The sequence below is a fragment of the Antrostomus carolinensis genome, unplaced genomic scaffold (genome assembly GCF_000700745.2).
Source record: "Antrostomus carolinensis isolate BGI_N321 unplaced genomic scaffold, ASM70074v2 scaffold2058, whole genome shotgun sequence".
NCBI classification, from domain to species: Eukaryota; Metazoa; Chordata; class Aves; order Caprimulgiformes; family Caprimulgidae; genus Antrostomus; species Antrostomus carolinensis.
Genome location: NW_010332075.1, coordinates 1 through 15,526, shown reverse-complemented (window position 1 = coordinate 15,526; position 15,526 = coordinate 1). Strand labels below are relative to the sequence as shown.

General features: G+C 42.6%; 1 protein-coding gene across 1 annotated transcript in view; it reads left to right on the top strand.

Moving 5' to 3' along the window:
* LOC104529141 (SLIT-ROBO Rho GTPase-activating protein 1) overlaps positions 1 to 10,593 on the top strand; it is a gene marked incomplete at its 5' end in the record, with an annotated part of 49,405 nt that extends 38,812 nt beyond the window's left edge. Inside the window, 4 exons of the mRNA XM_029086314.1 lie at positions 6,767 to 6,947; positions 7,526 to 7,660; positions 7,787 to 8,132; positions 9,923 to 10,593. Coding sequence (XP_028942147.1) covers positions 6,767 to 6,947; positions 7,526 to 7,660; positions 7,787 to 8,132; positions 9,923 to 10,300 — 1,040 coding nt within the window. The remainder of the gene's footprint in view (positions 1 to 6,766; positions 6,948 to 7,525; positions 7,661 to 7,786; positions 8,133 to 9,922) is intronic.
* Positions 10,594 to 15,526: the final 4,933 nt, after the last annotated feature.

Below are 15,526 nucleotides of genomic sequence, written 5' to 3'. Positions count from 1 at the left end.
AGAGGTGTAAAGGTTGTTAAATAACTACCATTTTCCTGACACTTAGTAGCCAGTTAGAGGTGAAGGATTAAGAATATGGTCCCTGTAGAGAAGAGCTGCAGTGTGAGCCCACTGCATATCTGGCCAGCAGGCAACCCAGGCAGAGCAACCAGCACACGTACACTTAGCACTAGCAGAAGCAAAAGCTGTCCCTTGTCCATCTCAGAGGACCTTTTCCTCGAGGAAGAGGAAGAGGAAGAGGAAGAGGAAGAGACAGGGGGGAAAGGGAGCAAAAGAGTTACATCAGAGAAGGAATTTTTTTTTTTAAAATTATGTCATAAGGGATACTGGTTAGGAGCCGGGACAATTGCCATAGGGAAGGGGAACAGGAAGGTGTATCTGTAGGAAATCTGGCTACACTAGTCTCATTGCACACAGAACAATGTAAACAATAGTTCCATTCTAGTTGTACCCATATGCTTTGTCACGTAGACAAGCTGTCAGTGACAGATTGCCTGTCTCTTCCCTTTGCTGTGGTAAGGAGGGGCAGGCAGTCTATCAGTGCAGCTGTTTGGAAAGGAGAGACAGTTGGGTGGGCAGGTATCACAGAAGGGGGAAAAAACTGAGGATAGAAGAGAAGTCAGTGTTAATCTTCTGCCTGGGGTGTATACCCATGCCTGCACCTGACAGTTTTATAAGACAGCCTGTATGTAGGTTCCTCTTGGTCAGCTCTGTAGAACTAAACCCACCATCTTTACATAAGGTGGCTCTGCTAAGTGGTGTGAACTTAGCGGAACATAATTGCACTTTATTTTTCCAACTCTGTATAGCTATACTTTATATAGTTCCTTCTTCCACTGGAGGTGCAAAGCAAGAGTGGAAGCTGAAGAAGTCTGTCTCTCATTCAGAGCATAAGTGAAGTAGTGAAATGCGGGCAACACACCAGTTCAATATATTGCGGCCAACTTTGAGTTTCCATGACCAAACTGAGAGATAAAGGCCCAAGTGCAGCTTTTCAGCAGCAGTCAAAAGCAATTACTTTAAAACCATGCCTAAGAAAGATTAAAACAGCAGCAGAATCCAGAAGAGCAGGACCATGGCATCACATAGTGCATTACCACCTGTGCTTTGATGGGCTCTACCCCCATCACTGTGTTATTATAGTAAGAGTTTTACACTCCCGTTGCAGTGCTACTGGTGTTATGACTGTGTCACTGGTGGAGACAAACCCTGAAGAGAATAGCTGTTAACAGGACAGAGTTCTGTTAAAAGATTTAACTGCTCAAGATGTGGCTTTTTGTTCTCCAGATTGGCCAGCAATTTAATTCTAGTTGGCCCATCACACCTTTTTAATTAATTCAGTGCCAAAAGGAAGCAGACATTTGTGTTTACAGCAAAATAATTGTTAGCACAAAAATATTTGTAATTTAGGGAAATACTTCCACAAAGATAAAGATTAGTAAGCCTGCACTGCGTACAAAATGCTGTTGGCCTTCATTTCTCGGCCTGCAACCCATTTTTTTTCCATGTATATGTCTTTCCATTATAATAGCACATTCTTCTAATGTAGGTTATAGGCTTTAAATTAAATGCATTCTCCATCTCTTTGCACATACATTCATTTGTCCTTTGGACAATTCCTTTTATCAAATGTTCTTGGTACCAAATATGAGAGTAGGTGAGAATTTTTCAGTTTCCATATTGAACTTTGTAAGAGTCACTGATTGACCTGTGGTGGACAAAAAGAGTTTCCACTAAAGAGTCTGGAGTATTTGGGGGGTTTAATGTGATTGATTCATTGATTATAAGCTGTATGCATCACTGCCAGCTGTATGTGGAGAAAGAGAAAGGGAGGTGCAGCATTACTGCTGTGTTGATCAGACACATGGTACTTGCATATTTCCCTCTGTTAGGATATGGAAGAAGCAGATTCCATAAATATAATTTTTAAAATGTTGAAAATCTGATTAGTTTTATGCTAAAATGTTGTTATATGTACACAAGACCAAGCAGCGAACCCCATAGGAACTACAGGGTTATTGAAACACAATACAGAGGCTGTGACCAAAAGCAAAAGGATTTTTCTACTTTAGTTATTGTCATTATAAGAATTATTTGCTGTATAAAGTTAAACTATAGGTAAATCTCTCTGTGCCTACTAGAATAAAGCCATCTGTAGGGGCTGGCTCAGTAGCACTAGGAACATATAATTACCATTTAGAAAACAACAAGACTTTTTAAAAATTAAAAAATAAATTATGCCTGCAGAGGTAAAATCTAGTAGCTTGGGGAAAAGAAGGCTGGAACTTATAATTGAGCATATAAATATTCATAACTGCTTAATTTTAAGCATATAAATTGCTTTTTCTTTTTTTCCAAGGTTGCTGGTGTTCATATATTTCTGTTGATCACTGGAAAGGGAAGAGGGAAGGACATGCATTTTACTGTAGTGTTTTCAGTCTTTTGAAAATGAGCAGAAGGTATCCCTCTTAAGGAAAACACATACATTTCTTCTTTCTCCTAAATCTGGAAATTAAATTTAATTTGTGAAGTTCAGAACATTTGTACTCAAGCTGAGGCACACAAAAAAAAAACCTATCTGATTTTGCTGCAGAAAAACCTTTACCTGAAAGTGCCTCTGCAGTAAAGATTGAAAGGATATTGTTCATGTTTTTCTGAAGCAGTTTTTTAGCATATTTTTTTTACCCTGAGTTTGCTGGAGATTTTTTATTCTTGTTGGAGGCATATGGAAAACGGTGACAAGGTTTGTTTTCAACGGAAGTAAGGGAGAATTTCCTGAGGAAGTTAAACAGATAGGAAAACATACATACAATTAATATAATACTGTTCATAGATACCTCATAAACAGAGGGTAAAAATTTAGATGGTAGTTCTGCTGGAAACAAAAATTACAGGGACATATAAGGCTGTAAGTTATTGTTGTGTCCCCAAACGTAGTAATTTTCAGTAGTGCGTGCTGTGATTGATATTTTGCCAAATTCTGTTCTGCCAACACCTTGCATCATTTATTTGCTTTTGCTGTTCCCCAGTCAGAGAACTGCTGTCCTGAGGACACAACTTTGAAATTGCAAAGCTACTGTTCTCTGATGGGGTGCAGAAGAGTATAAACACAACAGGAGATAGTATCTTCCCAGGGAATTCAAGGATGTACTTTATTCCAGGGTATGTCTGGGAGAACTGAGGTAGAGCAGACCAGAGCAAACAGCAAACCCTTCCCAAAAGAGCAGGGCATGGTCTCCCCTCTTTTCCTTAGCTCCTTGTGCCCTGAGGCATAGAGGGCAGCATGCTGACACTTCAGTGCCATCACCTCTGTAGGGAGGTTAGTACTACATCTGGCACTCCAATCCCAAAATTAAATTTAGCACTTACATTTCCTCTGCCCTTTCTGCTCTCCCAAGCTGCTGGATCTGGACAGCTCTACTTGGCATCAAACCTACATTTTTAAGCGCTCTGCAACATAATGTGTCATCAAATGGTGGTAGTATACATAATAAACTTTGAGGATCATAAGTAAAAACGTGAAAGCAGAGCTGGATGATTAACAGAGTCTCTAAAGCTTTTCCCACAGTTCTTCAGTTTGTCCTTATTTTTCGCTTCTATATCATTGCCTGAGTCACTAGAGGCGATAGCTGGTGAGATGCTATATGTCATCAAATACTTCTTGCTATTGTAGGCGAATGCCCCCAGGTATGGACAGAGCAATGCAATTACATTTCCCTCCAAGCTGTCAATTTTACTGTTAGACACACAGAATTTGAGTTACAGATCCCAAATTTAGCTTTCATCACCTTTGCTTTTCTGGAAATGCTTGTCTGTCATTCAGTAACCTTGATACTAAATGGCTTAGCTTTTCAAAATGCATTTATTTCTAGGAGTAACTGTCATGGTACTTTGGTTTTAACTATTAAGGCTTGACTTGTAACAAGGTGAATTATTGTTTAAATACAGTCTCAGTACTGTTTGCTATAGGAAAGTTATCTCCATGTAAACGCAACATTCAAGCAAAGAAAATGCCCCTTTCAAAATACTAAAACCTATCTGAACTTATTTTTGGTTCTGTTAAGAAAACTGTGTGAGATCTGCTGGGCACTCCTCCCTGAGGAGGTAGGATTTGTTACCCAGGCAATCTAATGAACATGTCTCAGAAATCACATCCATTATGAGTACATTACCAGTTTATTCAGCTGGTTCCAGTGGGGCGACTTCCTTCAGACCTCTAGGAACATATGTGAGTCTTGCAGGCGATGGAAGGATACAAAAAACAATTTCCCACCATGCACCACACTTAGATAAGTGTAATTCCATTGAGGGAGATAGAATTATTTCTAGTTTAGTCAAATAATTTGTAAATAAAAAGACCTGTATAATCAAATGTAGGATACTATATGCTCTGTTGAAATTAGCAGAGGAATGGGAAATCCCATAGCTAATCAGTGTAGGGGGTTTATCAATCAATCCAGTACCCATGACTGTTATCAGTTAACTTCAGAGAACATCAGAGGAAAACATGGACAGGAAATTTGGGGTTTTCTTATTGTAGAGGTTTTTTGTTTGGTTGTGGTTTTGTTTGCATTTTAAAGTATTACCCATTAGTGAGCAACTGGCTCACTGAAACCTGGGAGCTTTTGTTTTTGAATTCTTGACCCACTCTTCCATAACCCATGACTTACCTGCAATCTGAGAATGATGTGTTCATACAAATGTCTGCTCCTTTTCAATCCTACCTGATCCCAGTAATAACTTCTTACAAAAAATTCCACAAGCAACACGCACGATATGTGTAAAAACAGCATTCTTTGGTCAGTGTTACGTTATTGCTGTTTGGTTTGATATTGCCCTCTTAAACACCATGCAAGATAAACTGGCATGTTTAGTTTTATTTCTTTTCAGATGGCAATAGTGCTTATAGTCGCTTTGTCACATCTGTACTTACTGTTAGAGATATACTGTAGATAGAATACCTAGAAATTAAAACAAGCTTGTATATTAGAATATATCACTAATATATACACCAGCATTAAAGTTTTCCCAGTTTTCCAGTATGTTTCTTTCTGTGTCATCTTTACATTTTCTTTGCTTAAAAACATAAAACAAAGAAACCTATCACTCCTCACCTTCCCCCAGGAAATGCCTGCCAGCAAGCCATCCAGTAGCAATGCGTTTTCAGGAATTAATACTGTTGTTGGTACATTCTTACTTGCATTTATGTAATCAAAGTAATTTCTGCCAGTGTGCATTACTTTTGCATTTGTAACAGTGTAATCCCTATAGCACTGTATGCCATCTCTGGAAAATTTCTGGGTTTGTAACTCCTAAACACCCTGCAGTTCATCACTGACGGGAGCTCTTAGCATGACTGCAAGAAGCAGCAAACCACAAGACAGCCTTCTGCAGGCTGGGCAAGTCATTAAAAAAAACAGCGGCAAACTATAACCTCAATAAAGGTGCTATCATTATTTTTCATGCTGCAGGATGAAGTTAATTTTAAAAGGACATTCCTGTGCAAAATGTTGTCATAAAGGGACAGTGGCTTTTATTACCAACCTGGTTCTTTGGGGAATTACAACCTCAGCAATTTTAATTTGCACCAGGCAGGAAGTTGCTTTGCTAGTCATTAGCCAAGTTGTTAATTTTCATCTAAATATTGTTCTAATTATGTATAGAGATTTGTCATTTCAGGGACTCTGAGTTTTTGGAGTCAGCAAAGTGTGTGATTTTTAAAGCTGTATTTTTCAGGTTTTTCTTTATATTTTGAGACTGTGGTGACAAATTTTAATCTGTTTGAGCTCAGGTGCTTTTGGTTTTGTGCAGAAGAAACTAGAGGTTGTTAAAATCACAGCTGTTTCACTGGTGTCTGGGCACAGCTCTGAAGATACCTGCAGGCAGACATTCAGCAGGGGCCCTTCACTGACATCAGTAGATTTCTGACCCAACCATAGGTTACAGGATGGAGTCCATTGCCAGTGTAAGGCTGAATTCACCAGAATACTGAGGAAGATTAGCCAGGAAGACTGTAAATAATGTTTGACTTCAGAAAATACCAGACTTTCCTGCAGAAACCAGAGGAACTGGGGATGTTGGAGCAGGCAGAGCTGCCTTAGGCAATGTCAGGCCACCCAGGTTAGGCGTTCTGGAGCCATCTGCCTCGCTCAAAAAGGGTGTTAAGGAAACAGATTAAAGCACTAGGCTACGGTGTGGTGTAAAACACTAGGCTTTCACTAGGCCTGCACACTTGTCGTGTAAAATACAGAAATCTCATAGCCCAGTTGGGCAGAGCATCCCTACTCATGCATAGGGAAGTCCTGTCTTCCTTTCTTTGCCACTGCAGATGTTAAAAACACCTTTCCTTTATCACACTGCTTCCTCAGACCTCTGATTATTCATCTGGGTGTGTTCATCTTATTTTTGGAGGTCCTTATTGCCTGGCCTCCATCCCACTCCCCAGCCATGAAGAAGCCCGTGCAGCCGGAGCCGAGGCCTCTCTCCCAGCAGCGGCTATCGTGACGTCTGAGTATGCAGTTATGTCTTCTGCAGTTTGCAAAGCAACCCAGGTGTTTCACTCTTAGGGCACAGATTCATTATGTTTCTTTGTAAGGGAGATATTATAACTACTGCCTGAAGTCTGCCTTAGTCAACCTAATTTCTGTCAGCTCTGCTCCATAAGAATGAACACTGAGAAAACGCAATTAATGGGTTTTATGAAACCAAAATGAGCAGATAAGCTGGTGTGGAATCTGATATCCATTATTCTTCCCTCCCTATCCAGAGTGTGAGCCCATAGAAGCTATAGCCAAGTTTGACTATGTTGGAAGATCTGCACGAGAACTCTCTTTCAAGAAAGGAGCTTCCCTTCTGCTCTATCACCGAGCATCTGAAGACTGGTGGGAAGGAAGACACAACGGAATTGATGGCCTTGTCCCTCACCAGTACATAGTGGTGCAGGATATGTAAGCAGTGTCTGGTGTGACTGGGTTCTTGGTGGGGTGTAAAAAAATGCTGAAGCAATTAACAAAGTAATTTCCAAATGGGACAGTGGTTTGAGGCCTCAGATATATTAAACATGAGCCTTCTATGCAGGATACCTCTGTCTTTATTGCTCTGAATTGACAGCTCTTAATCAAGAGCTACTACTAATCAAAGCTACTCTGTTTATGGACATGTTCCCAGTACATTAAGAGACAGATGCTGCTGCACATATTTTAATTAACTATCCCTTTGTAGCAGTTGCTGACATTTAACTTCAGAATAGCAAGGGTTGAAGAAATGCAGCCCTGAACTCTTGTTTTACAGTATTGAGCACGTGCTTTGCCAAGGATAACAAAGTTCTTGTTTACAAAAAGGTTACAGTCAAAATGTAAAAGACAGTAAGCAGAAGGATTATAAGCAATTTTGGAGACATGGAGGGGCTGCAGTGCATTATAACATGCCTGCTTTTCTTAAGGGGATTAAAATATAGGAGTGCCAAGATGCTCTCTGTCACGCCTCACTCACTGACTTCTTATCTCACCATGTGTGTTCTGCTCAGGGATGATACTTTCTCAGATACAATGAGCCAAAAAGCAGACAGTGAGGCCAGCAGCGGACCCATAACCGAAGACAAGTCATCATCAAAGGACATGAACTCTCCCACTGACCGTCACTCTGACGTGTATTTAGGAAGGTAAGCTTGAGCGTAACATGTTTTCAGTAGTGCTGCTCACATATGGAGTAACACAGCAATTACTTCTCCACATGCTTGTGGTGGGTCACTACAACTTGTCCTATCACCATTTCTTCATTGGCGCAGGCAAAGAAAGAGATCAGAACCTCCACCTCCTCTAAGACGCCCTGGCAGGAGCAGTGATGGTCACTGCCCAGTACACCCACCCCACCCTCTCTCCAGCTCATCTGTGGAGCTAGGTTCCCCCAACCTGGCAACTCACTGCAGTCCCAGAGCCCTTCTTCAAAATCGGAACCTCAATGCTGACAGCCCTGAAAGGAGACGAAGACCTGGACATGGCAGTCTCACTAACATCAGTAGGCATGATTCTCTAAAGAAGATTGATAGCCCTCCAATTAGAAGATCTACATCATCTGGTCAGTACACAGGTTTTAATGACCATAAACCACTGGACCCGGAGTCAATAGCTCAGGTTTGTATCTTTTTTATTTTATATCACTCTCTGATTTTCCGAGGAGCAAGTCTCGGTGAACAGCCCAGCGCAGAGCACATACACTGGTAGGAGTGTGCATGCAGCAAAATATCCTACAAGCTTTTTAAACAGAGTGTATGTGAAAGAAGATGCATTAAAGGATCCTGGATAGAAGAAGCACAAGGGGGAACAGACATTGCAGTAGCAATATAAGGAAATTATTTCCTGTTATACCATAATGAAGTTGCCTCTGCCACCCAGCACAGTAGGATAGGGTGTGATTACAACAGCTCTGTTAGTCTGTGTGCTCTGGTGAAGGCTGGCCTATTCTAACTTGCTTGTAATTAGTGTTCAATTATTGCTCAGTATTTTGCTTTGCAGAAAAGTGCTCTGACTGGCTAGTAGTGACCAGTGCCATTCAAAGCACAGATTTACATTCCAGGGTCTAGTGGATTTTACATAGCTTTCATATAGTTCATACTGTATGCTGATTTGGTGCTTTTAGTTGTGCCTAAGAGCATGATGTGCAAGACAAATAACTCATGGGCCATCTTGTCCCTGTGTGAGTGCTCATCAGTCTCATTCCTGACAGTGAAGAGGTCAGAAGGATGGAATGGGGAGCACCCTGATCATCAAATTGGTCTGTTGTACAGAGCTGGTAACAGCTCTTGAGCAAATAGATACCGCTGTCTTCAGAACTCGGGTTTTGTCTAGATAGTATAACATGATTACTAGGGGCACCCTGAGGGTACAATATGATTGCAAAAGTATTTTGCAATAACACTGGCACTCATGTTTTAAAATTTAATGTACTGGTGATGCTTCCTTTCAAACTGCTTCCAAGAAGGGATAGAAGGGACTGTCATGCTTGGGTCAGAAAGCTGAATCGTGTATTGCAGAGTTAGAAAGTGTAAATCTTTTTACTGTACAAGTTACTTTATGAATTTCCTGGAACCACACTCAGTGCTGTTTGGTTTAAGCTTTTTTTTTTTTTTTGATGCATAGACTAGTGATCATTTGGCAGTGAGAGGACCAAACTTTGATTAAACTGCATGAAATTTACTGTGAGCAAGCAGGGAACAAAAGATACTCAACCTCAGTTGTATCTCAATACCACTGATAAATAGTAAACTAGTATCTTGGTGCATTCTTTTAAAATTTGTGCCAGAAATGCTGATGAAAAAAATAATTTCTTAGGTAAGCTTACTGAACAATGTCTTGTATTTTTCTGCTTAAACTTTAACTTTGAGAAAGAGGAGGAGAGAAGAGCTGACAGACACACAAGCTTTATTTCCTTACAAATGCTGGTTTATAATCCCCGTGAAGGAATACAGATCCTGAACACCTGGTGCACTAGATGAGGGGAGCAGCCAGCTAAGGGGCAGCAAATGGACTAAAATCTTTACAGCTGTCAGTACCCAAGAGATGGCAGAAATCTTCACAGTTAAAAATGCTGCTGAGCAAATATCCATTGTCCTGACAATCACTTAATAAAATGGCTTGCAGGATTTAGTTAAATTGATTTTTTAAAATTTCTTTAGCTGAATTTTTACTCTCTCCTGTGAATAGGTTAAATATTGGTAATGTCCAGCCAAAGCTGCTATCTTGTCAATTGTAGTGTCTTTCAAGTAAATCTGGTGGCAGTTGGCTTTAGCACTACAATATGCATTAAAGAGAGGATGGTTGACAAATTAACTCATGCATTTTTCACTCCCTCCCCCTGCTCCTCCAGCGCTTTGCATTCAGTAGCAATTCAAATGACGTGCCACTCTCTCTGTGCTCTGACCCAGGACATTGAGGAGACGATGAACACGGCGCTGAACGAGCTCCGTGAGCTGGAGCGGCAGAGCTCGGCAAAGCATGCCCCCGATGTCGTGCTGGACACCTTGGAACAAGTGAAAAACACCCCCACCCCTGCCACCTCCACGGAGTCACTCAGCCCTCTCCACAGCGTTGTTTTAAGGAGCTCCGAGCCTCAGATCCGCCGTAGCACTAGTTCTTCCAGTGACACCATGAGTACTTTCAAGCCCATGGTGGCCCCTAGAATGGGAGTGCAGCTGAAACCTCCAGCTCTTAGGCCAAAACCTATTGTTCTTCCAAAAACAAATCCTAGCATAGGGCCTTCCCCTCCTTCCCAGGGTCCAGCCGACAAATCTTGCACAATGTAGACAGCTCAGCCACCCACAGTGCCCAGCTGGGCTATGCAAGGGAAAAGGATGGATTAACGATAGAAGTCAGGACTCCATAACAGCGTTTGTTCATGTTCGTGACTGGAGAGGCTTTGTTTTTCAGTGTGTTTGAATGTATAGTCTGAAACTAGCTACATTAACATGGGCATTTGTATTTTGTATGGTTTCAATTAAAAGAAAAACTGGACAATTGTGCATCATTTTAAAAAACAAACATAGACTTACTTGAAAACTTGATGCTGCACCATTTGTAACAAAAACAACATGGATCACAAGCAACTTTCCACGTTGTACCACACTTCACAGTCTTACTGTAGCTATATAATAACAGATCCTGCACAAAACTAAGGGATGGGGAGGTCAGGGGAGGTGGGACCTCTCATTTCTAGGTCACCAAACCAAATCTCAAGCAGGTTAGTAAGAGCTGAAATCTAGGATATGAGGATTAAGTGTCTGTGTGGAATGTCTAAGTCATCTCAGGCCACATTTCTTATTTAAGACACACCAAATAAAACCCCACCGAGCCCTCACAACTCTCACAACTAGCTTTCTTATTGTCAGTCTCGTGAGAGACAAGTGCTGGGTGGATCTGGAGATCACATTGCTCTCACTGATAAAAAAGCAGCGTCCTAGGTCATAGCTAAAGCACATCTCCAGAAACTCCTTTTCCTGTCCTCTGTAACAGTGTACCTTTTCCCATGAAGCTAGACCTTCATTCCCTGATACCACATTTTTCACAAAAGCTAAATTCATTTAAAGGTCATAGTTGAGCAATCCAGGCTCTGGGGAGTACGTGAACCTGCTGGTCCATTAGGTTGGCTGATAGGCGATTAAAAGATCAACTACACAGTAATTCAGCAAAGTATCCCATTGACTTTATTGCTCAGTGTCCAATTAAAGACGTGGTTTGAGCTGTAACAGTCGGAGTTTCAAGCTGACCTAGCTCTGCTGCCTGCCTCGCACAGCGCAAACGCTCTGGGCTCGTCCTCGGTTATGCTGATGACAGCAAGACAGGGACTCTGAAGAGGGACTACCTCCTGCCAGCGATGCAGGGGTCACTCACAGGACAGGCAGCTGAGTTTCTATCGCCTAGATTCAAGCTGACAAAAGTTTTCCATAACCACTTTTTTCCCCCTTCCCCCCCCTTTTTTTTAATGACAGAAATCAGTACTTTTCTTATGTCTGTGTGAGTGAAGATGGTCAACTTTGCTTAGCGCTCTGTTGTTAAACTTTCTTAGACGTGAATTAAATGTACAGCTGTTTTGCACATCGCAACAGTAAGCCATAATATTATTTCCATGAATATATTTTCCAACATCCAATCCATAAAATAAGTTTCAGTGAAGAAATGGGGGGGAAGAAAGTCTGTTGTGGTCCACCTACAGGAATACAACTGGCTTTAAGTAAGATCTTTCCATGTATAAGATCTCACCGTTGGAAAGTTTGAAGTTGTACTACTTGCTATACATAAACAATTGAGTTTGGAAGGTGAAGAGTAGTGACAAAATTTGATAAGTGTAATTACTGAGGAGACAGGAGTAATTTACAGCTGCTCTTTCGGAGCAACTTATTCCTGCTCTGGTTTACACCCTGTAGATAGGTAACGCAGAGCCCCAGCTGTGAAAAGTTCCCCGTGAACCGCCTCTGAGAGCCAAACTGCTCCTGCTATTTGCAAACCCACCTCAAACCAGCCACAGGCTTCAGGCACGTCTAGGTTAGAGGCAAAGTCTTGATCCACCACAGCGGACTGTGCAGTGTCAGTCAATGAACCTCCGGTCCTCTCGACTGTGCTGCCTAGTCCTAGTGCCAGGGCAAGAGCCCCAGCTGCAAACCAGCGCTGGTCTACAGGGTCTGTTCACTTGGTTGGGACCAGAGATATTTTCAAGTAGTTCCCCAGTTTACTAGAATCAGTGGAACAAACTGGAATTTCAGCTTTCATTTACGTGCAGTTTTAGTCTAACCCACCTGGCATAATTGAGATGGATACCTGTATCTTTAAATTGCATAGGGAATTTTGTATGTTTAAATAACTGTACTGGACTCCATAATGCTTATATTAGAAATTGTTTAGCAAAAGAAAATATTAGAAACAGTGCATTTAGTGAGTGCATCTACTTAGTGCATTCACACAGTTAAATGTGTAGTTTGATGGTTATTATAGATACTTAAAAGTATAGTAAGTGGATATGTAACAGGAAAGACTGCTACAACTACAGACATACTAGAGGGTAACTCCTGCCCACCTAATCCAATCAGTATTGTCCTTTACTGTCAAGTTTGATAAATTGCAGTACTGGTAGCTTCCTGCTTGTTGACTGTTACCTAATTGTGTCAATGTACATCTGTAGTATGTACATGTGAAAGTGCCTTTAAATTTTAGAGGAGCTTTAGCCTTGCTCTTGTACTGTTGCATTTCCATTGCATCCCTCCCTGTTTGTGTACGGCTGCATTCCCATTGCATTCCTTCCACTCTCAAAGAACAAATAAAAACATGGAAATTTCACAGTTCTGGAAGAGAAATGTACTGTTATTAATCTGTTGTGACAATGCACTTTTATGTATAGTACTGTACATTTTTGGCATGTACCATTACAAGCTTCAGTATACATTCAGGTTTGTTCCTCATAGTGTATCTTTATAATAAAGAAGATAGTTCTGTCTGTGCGTGTAGTTTTACTGGGTAAGCTGCCGTATCTTCTAACGTGGATTGCCAGTCTACCTTTACCTTCCATATAAAGGGAAAACAATCAGCATCCCTCAGCCACCCACACCCCACCCTGCATCAGGTTTCACCACCGTCTCGGCCTGAAAAAGACAGGCTCCCACCTAACTGAAAGAGCCCCATGCCGGGGGGTAAGCTCACCCGAGTCCTGCCGCGCGTGAAGGCTCCCACAAAGAGCCACTGACCGCACGTGGTCGTCCCTGGCCCCACTCCCGCTGGCTGGGGGAACCTGCTTCCCACTCGGCCGGGATCCTGCCACCACCCTCCTGCTCCCTGCAGGAAAAATGGGAGGGAAGAAGCACTCCATCATCCACATTTTAAAAACACGGTCCCAGAGTGAAAAGAATTTTGAAAGTCTAAGCTGGGGGCATTTCTTACAGCAGAAAAAGGGATGCCATCACGCTGGGCAGGGCAGGGAGAGTGCCACAAATAAAGGCTATCATCTTCAGTGGCCTTGTGTCCAAGTAATGGTGGCAATACACAGGCCTGCGCAGCTGGCTCCAGAAAGCTGTGGGGCTCTCAAGTGTCAGGCTGATGGCTGCATGAGAGATGTTCAACCACAGCTCGGATGTTCTCGAGGATGATTCCTGGGATCAGATTGCATCTGCCCAAACAGGCCTGACATGCTGCCCAACTTACACAGGTTTAGGGGGAGAAGAGCTACTTGGAAACGTACTTACAAATCTTCCTTAAAAAATAGTAAGAGGCAGGAGCCGTAGCTGAAGGGACTGATTTTAAAGTCATCATTGGTTGTGGCTGAGGATCACCATCTGCCTGGAGGAGAAGAGGAGGATGGATGTCAGGAGCTGCAGGGTGGTGTGGGGGGGGACAGGTACACTGGCCACCCCAGCTCAGACCAGGGCTTTCCTTCTTCTTGCTGGGAAAGCTGCCATAACACAACTGTTCTGGCTCATCGATCAGTCCATGGCGGCAGCCTTTGTATCGCAGCATCCAGTGACCAACTTTGGGTATTTCTTCTTGTCCCCTACTGCACAAAAGCTGACTAAGACACGCAGGAGGGAACAGCAAGGGTCATTCCTCATTCAAGGTCCTGCACAGCCCAGAGGATACATAACCCAATTTCCACACTCCACCCATACGCTCTTGAAGAGAGAGGCTTCTGTGCTGGCTTTTAACCTGGGGGGGGCGGAAAAAAGAAAAAAAAAAAAACAGAAGAAGAAGGGTGTCTTGTTGTGTAATGTGAAGTTTTGGTATTGCACTGCACTGACTTCTTAGCTTGCTTCTAGGTTTTGTAGTGGGGAAAAAAAACCACAAAAACAAAACAAACCAAAAACCCCATCTGGCTCTCATGGACACAGCCAAAAGTTTTAGCAGGTGGCTGGGGAACCACTGACTTTGCTGGCACTCAGAAAGCAAAGGGCTGATGAGTTGTTTTACTGAGAAAAGTGTTATCAACTGAACAGAAAATGAGTGGCAGTGTCAGTAGCAGCAGGGTGTTTAGCTCTCAGGCCACCACTGAAAATTGCTGTTTGAAGCCACGTGCAGCTCCAGGACATGACACTGCCCCGGCTGACACAAATGCCACCTCAGCCAGTGTAAGAAAACCACAGAGGCCTCATCTCAGGTTTACGTTCTCCTTGGTAGAGACACACGGTTCATTACTTACTCTGAGGCTCAAGGAGACTTAACCTGCCTGGAAGGAGCCACAGTCACTCTGTTCAGTCACTGCTACCCGATGGGATGAGCCTTTACACTGGTCTGGATGGTACTGATAGATGGGGAACAACTGAAACCAGCCTAAGTATGAACTGGTGATGGTACAGGATGAAAGCACCACTCTTGTGTCCTGGTTTCAGCTGGGATAGAGTTACTTTTCTGCCTAGTATCTGGCATAATACTCTGTTTTGGATTTCAGGTGAGGAGAATGTTCATAACACACTAATGTCTCAGTTATCACTGAGCAGTGCTTACACAGAGTCAGGGCCTTTTCTGCTTCTCACACCACCCCACCAGCAAGGAGGCTGGGGGTGCAGAAGAAGTTGGGAGGGGACACAGCTGGGACAGCTGACAATGACTGACCAAAGGGATATCCCAGACCATATGACATCATGCTCAACATATAAAGCTGGGGGAAGAAGTAGGAAGGAGTTGGGACATTTGGAGTGATGGCATTTGTCTTCCTAAGTAACAGTTACGCATCATGGAGCCCGGCTTTCCTGGAGATGGTTGAACACCTGCCTGCCGACGGGAAGTGGTGAATGAAACCCTTGTTTTGCTTTGCTTGTGCACACAGCTTTTACTTTACCTGTTAATCTGTCTTTATCTCAACCCATGAGCTTTCTCACTTTCACTCTTCTGATTCTCTCCCCCCATCTCATTGGGACGGGGGAGGTGAGCACGCAGCTGTGCGGTGCTTAGTTGACAGCTGAGGTTAAACCATAACACATAGGGAAGAACATTGCTTTTTCCATGACCTTGGCTCTTGGGGTGAGGGTAAAAACAAACTCTATAATATATGAAAG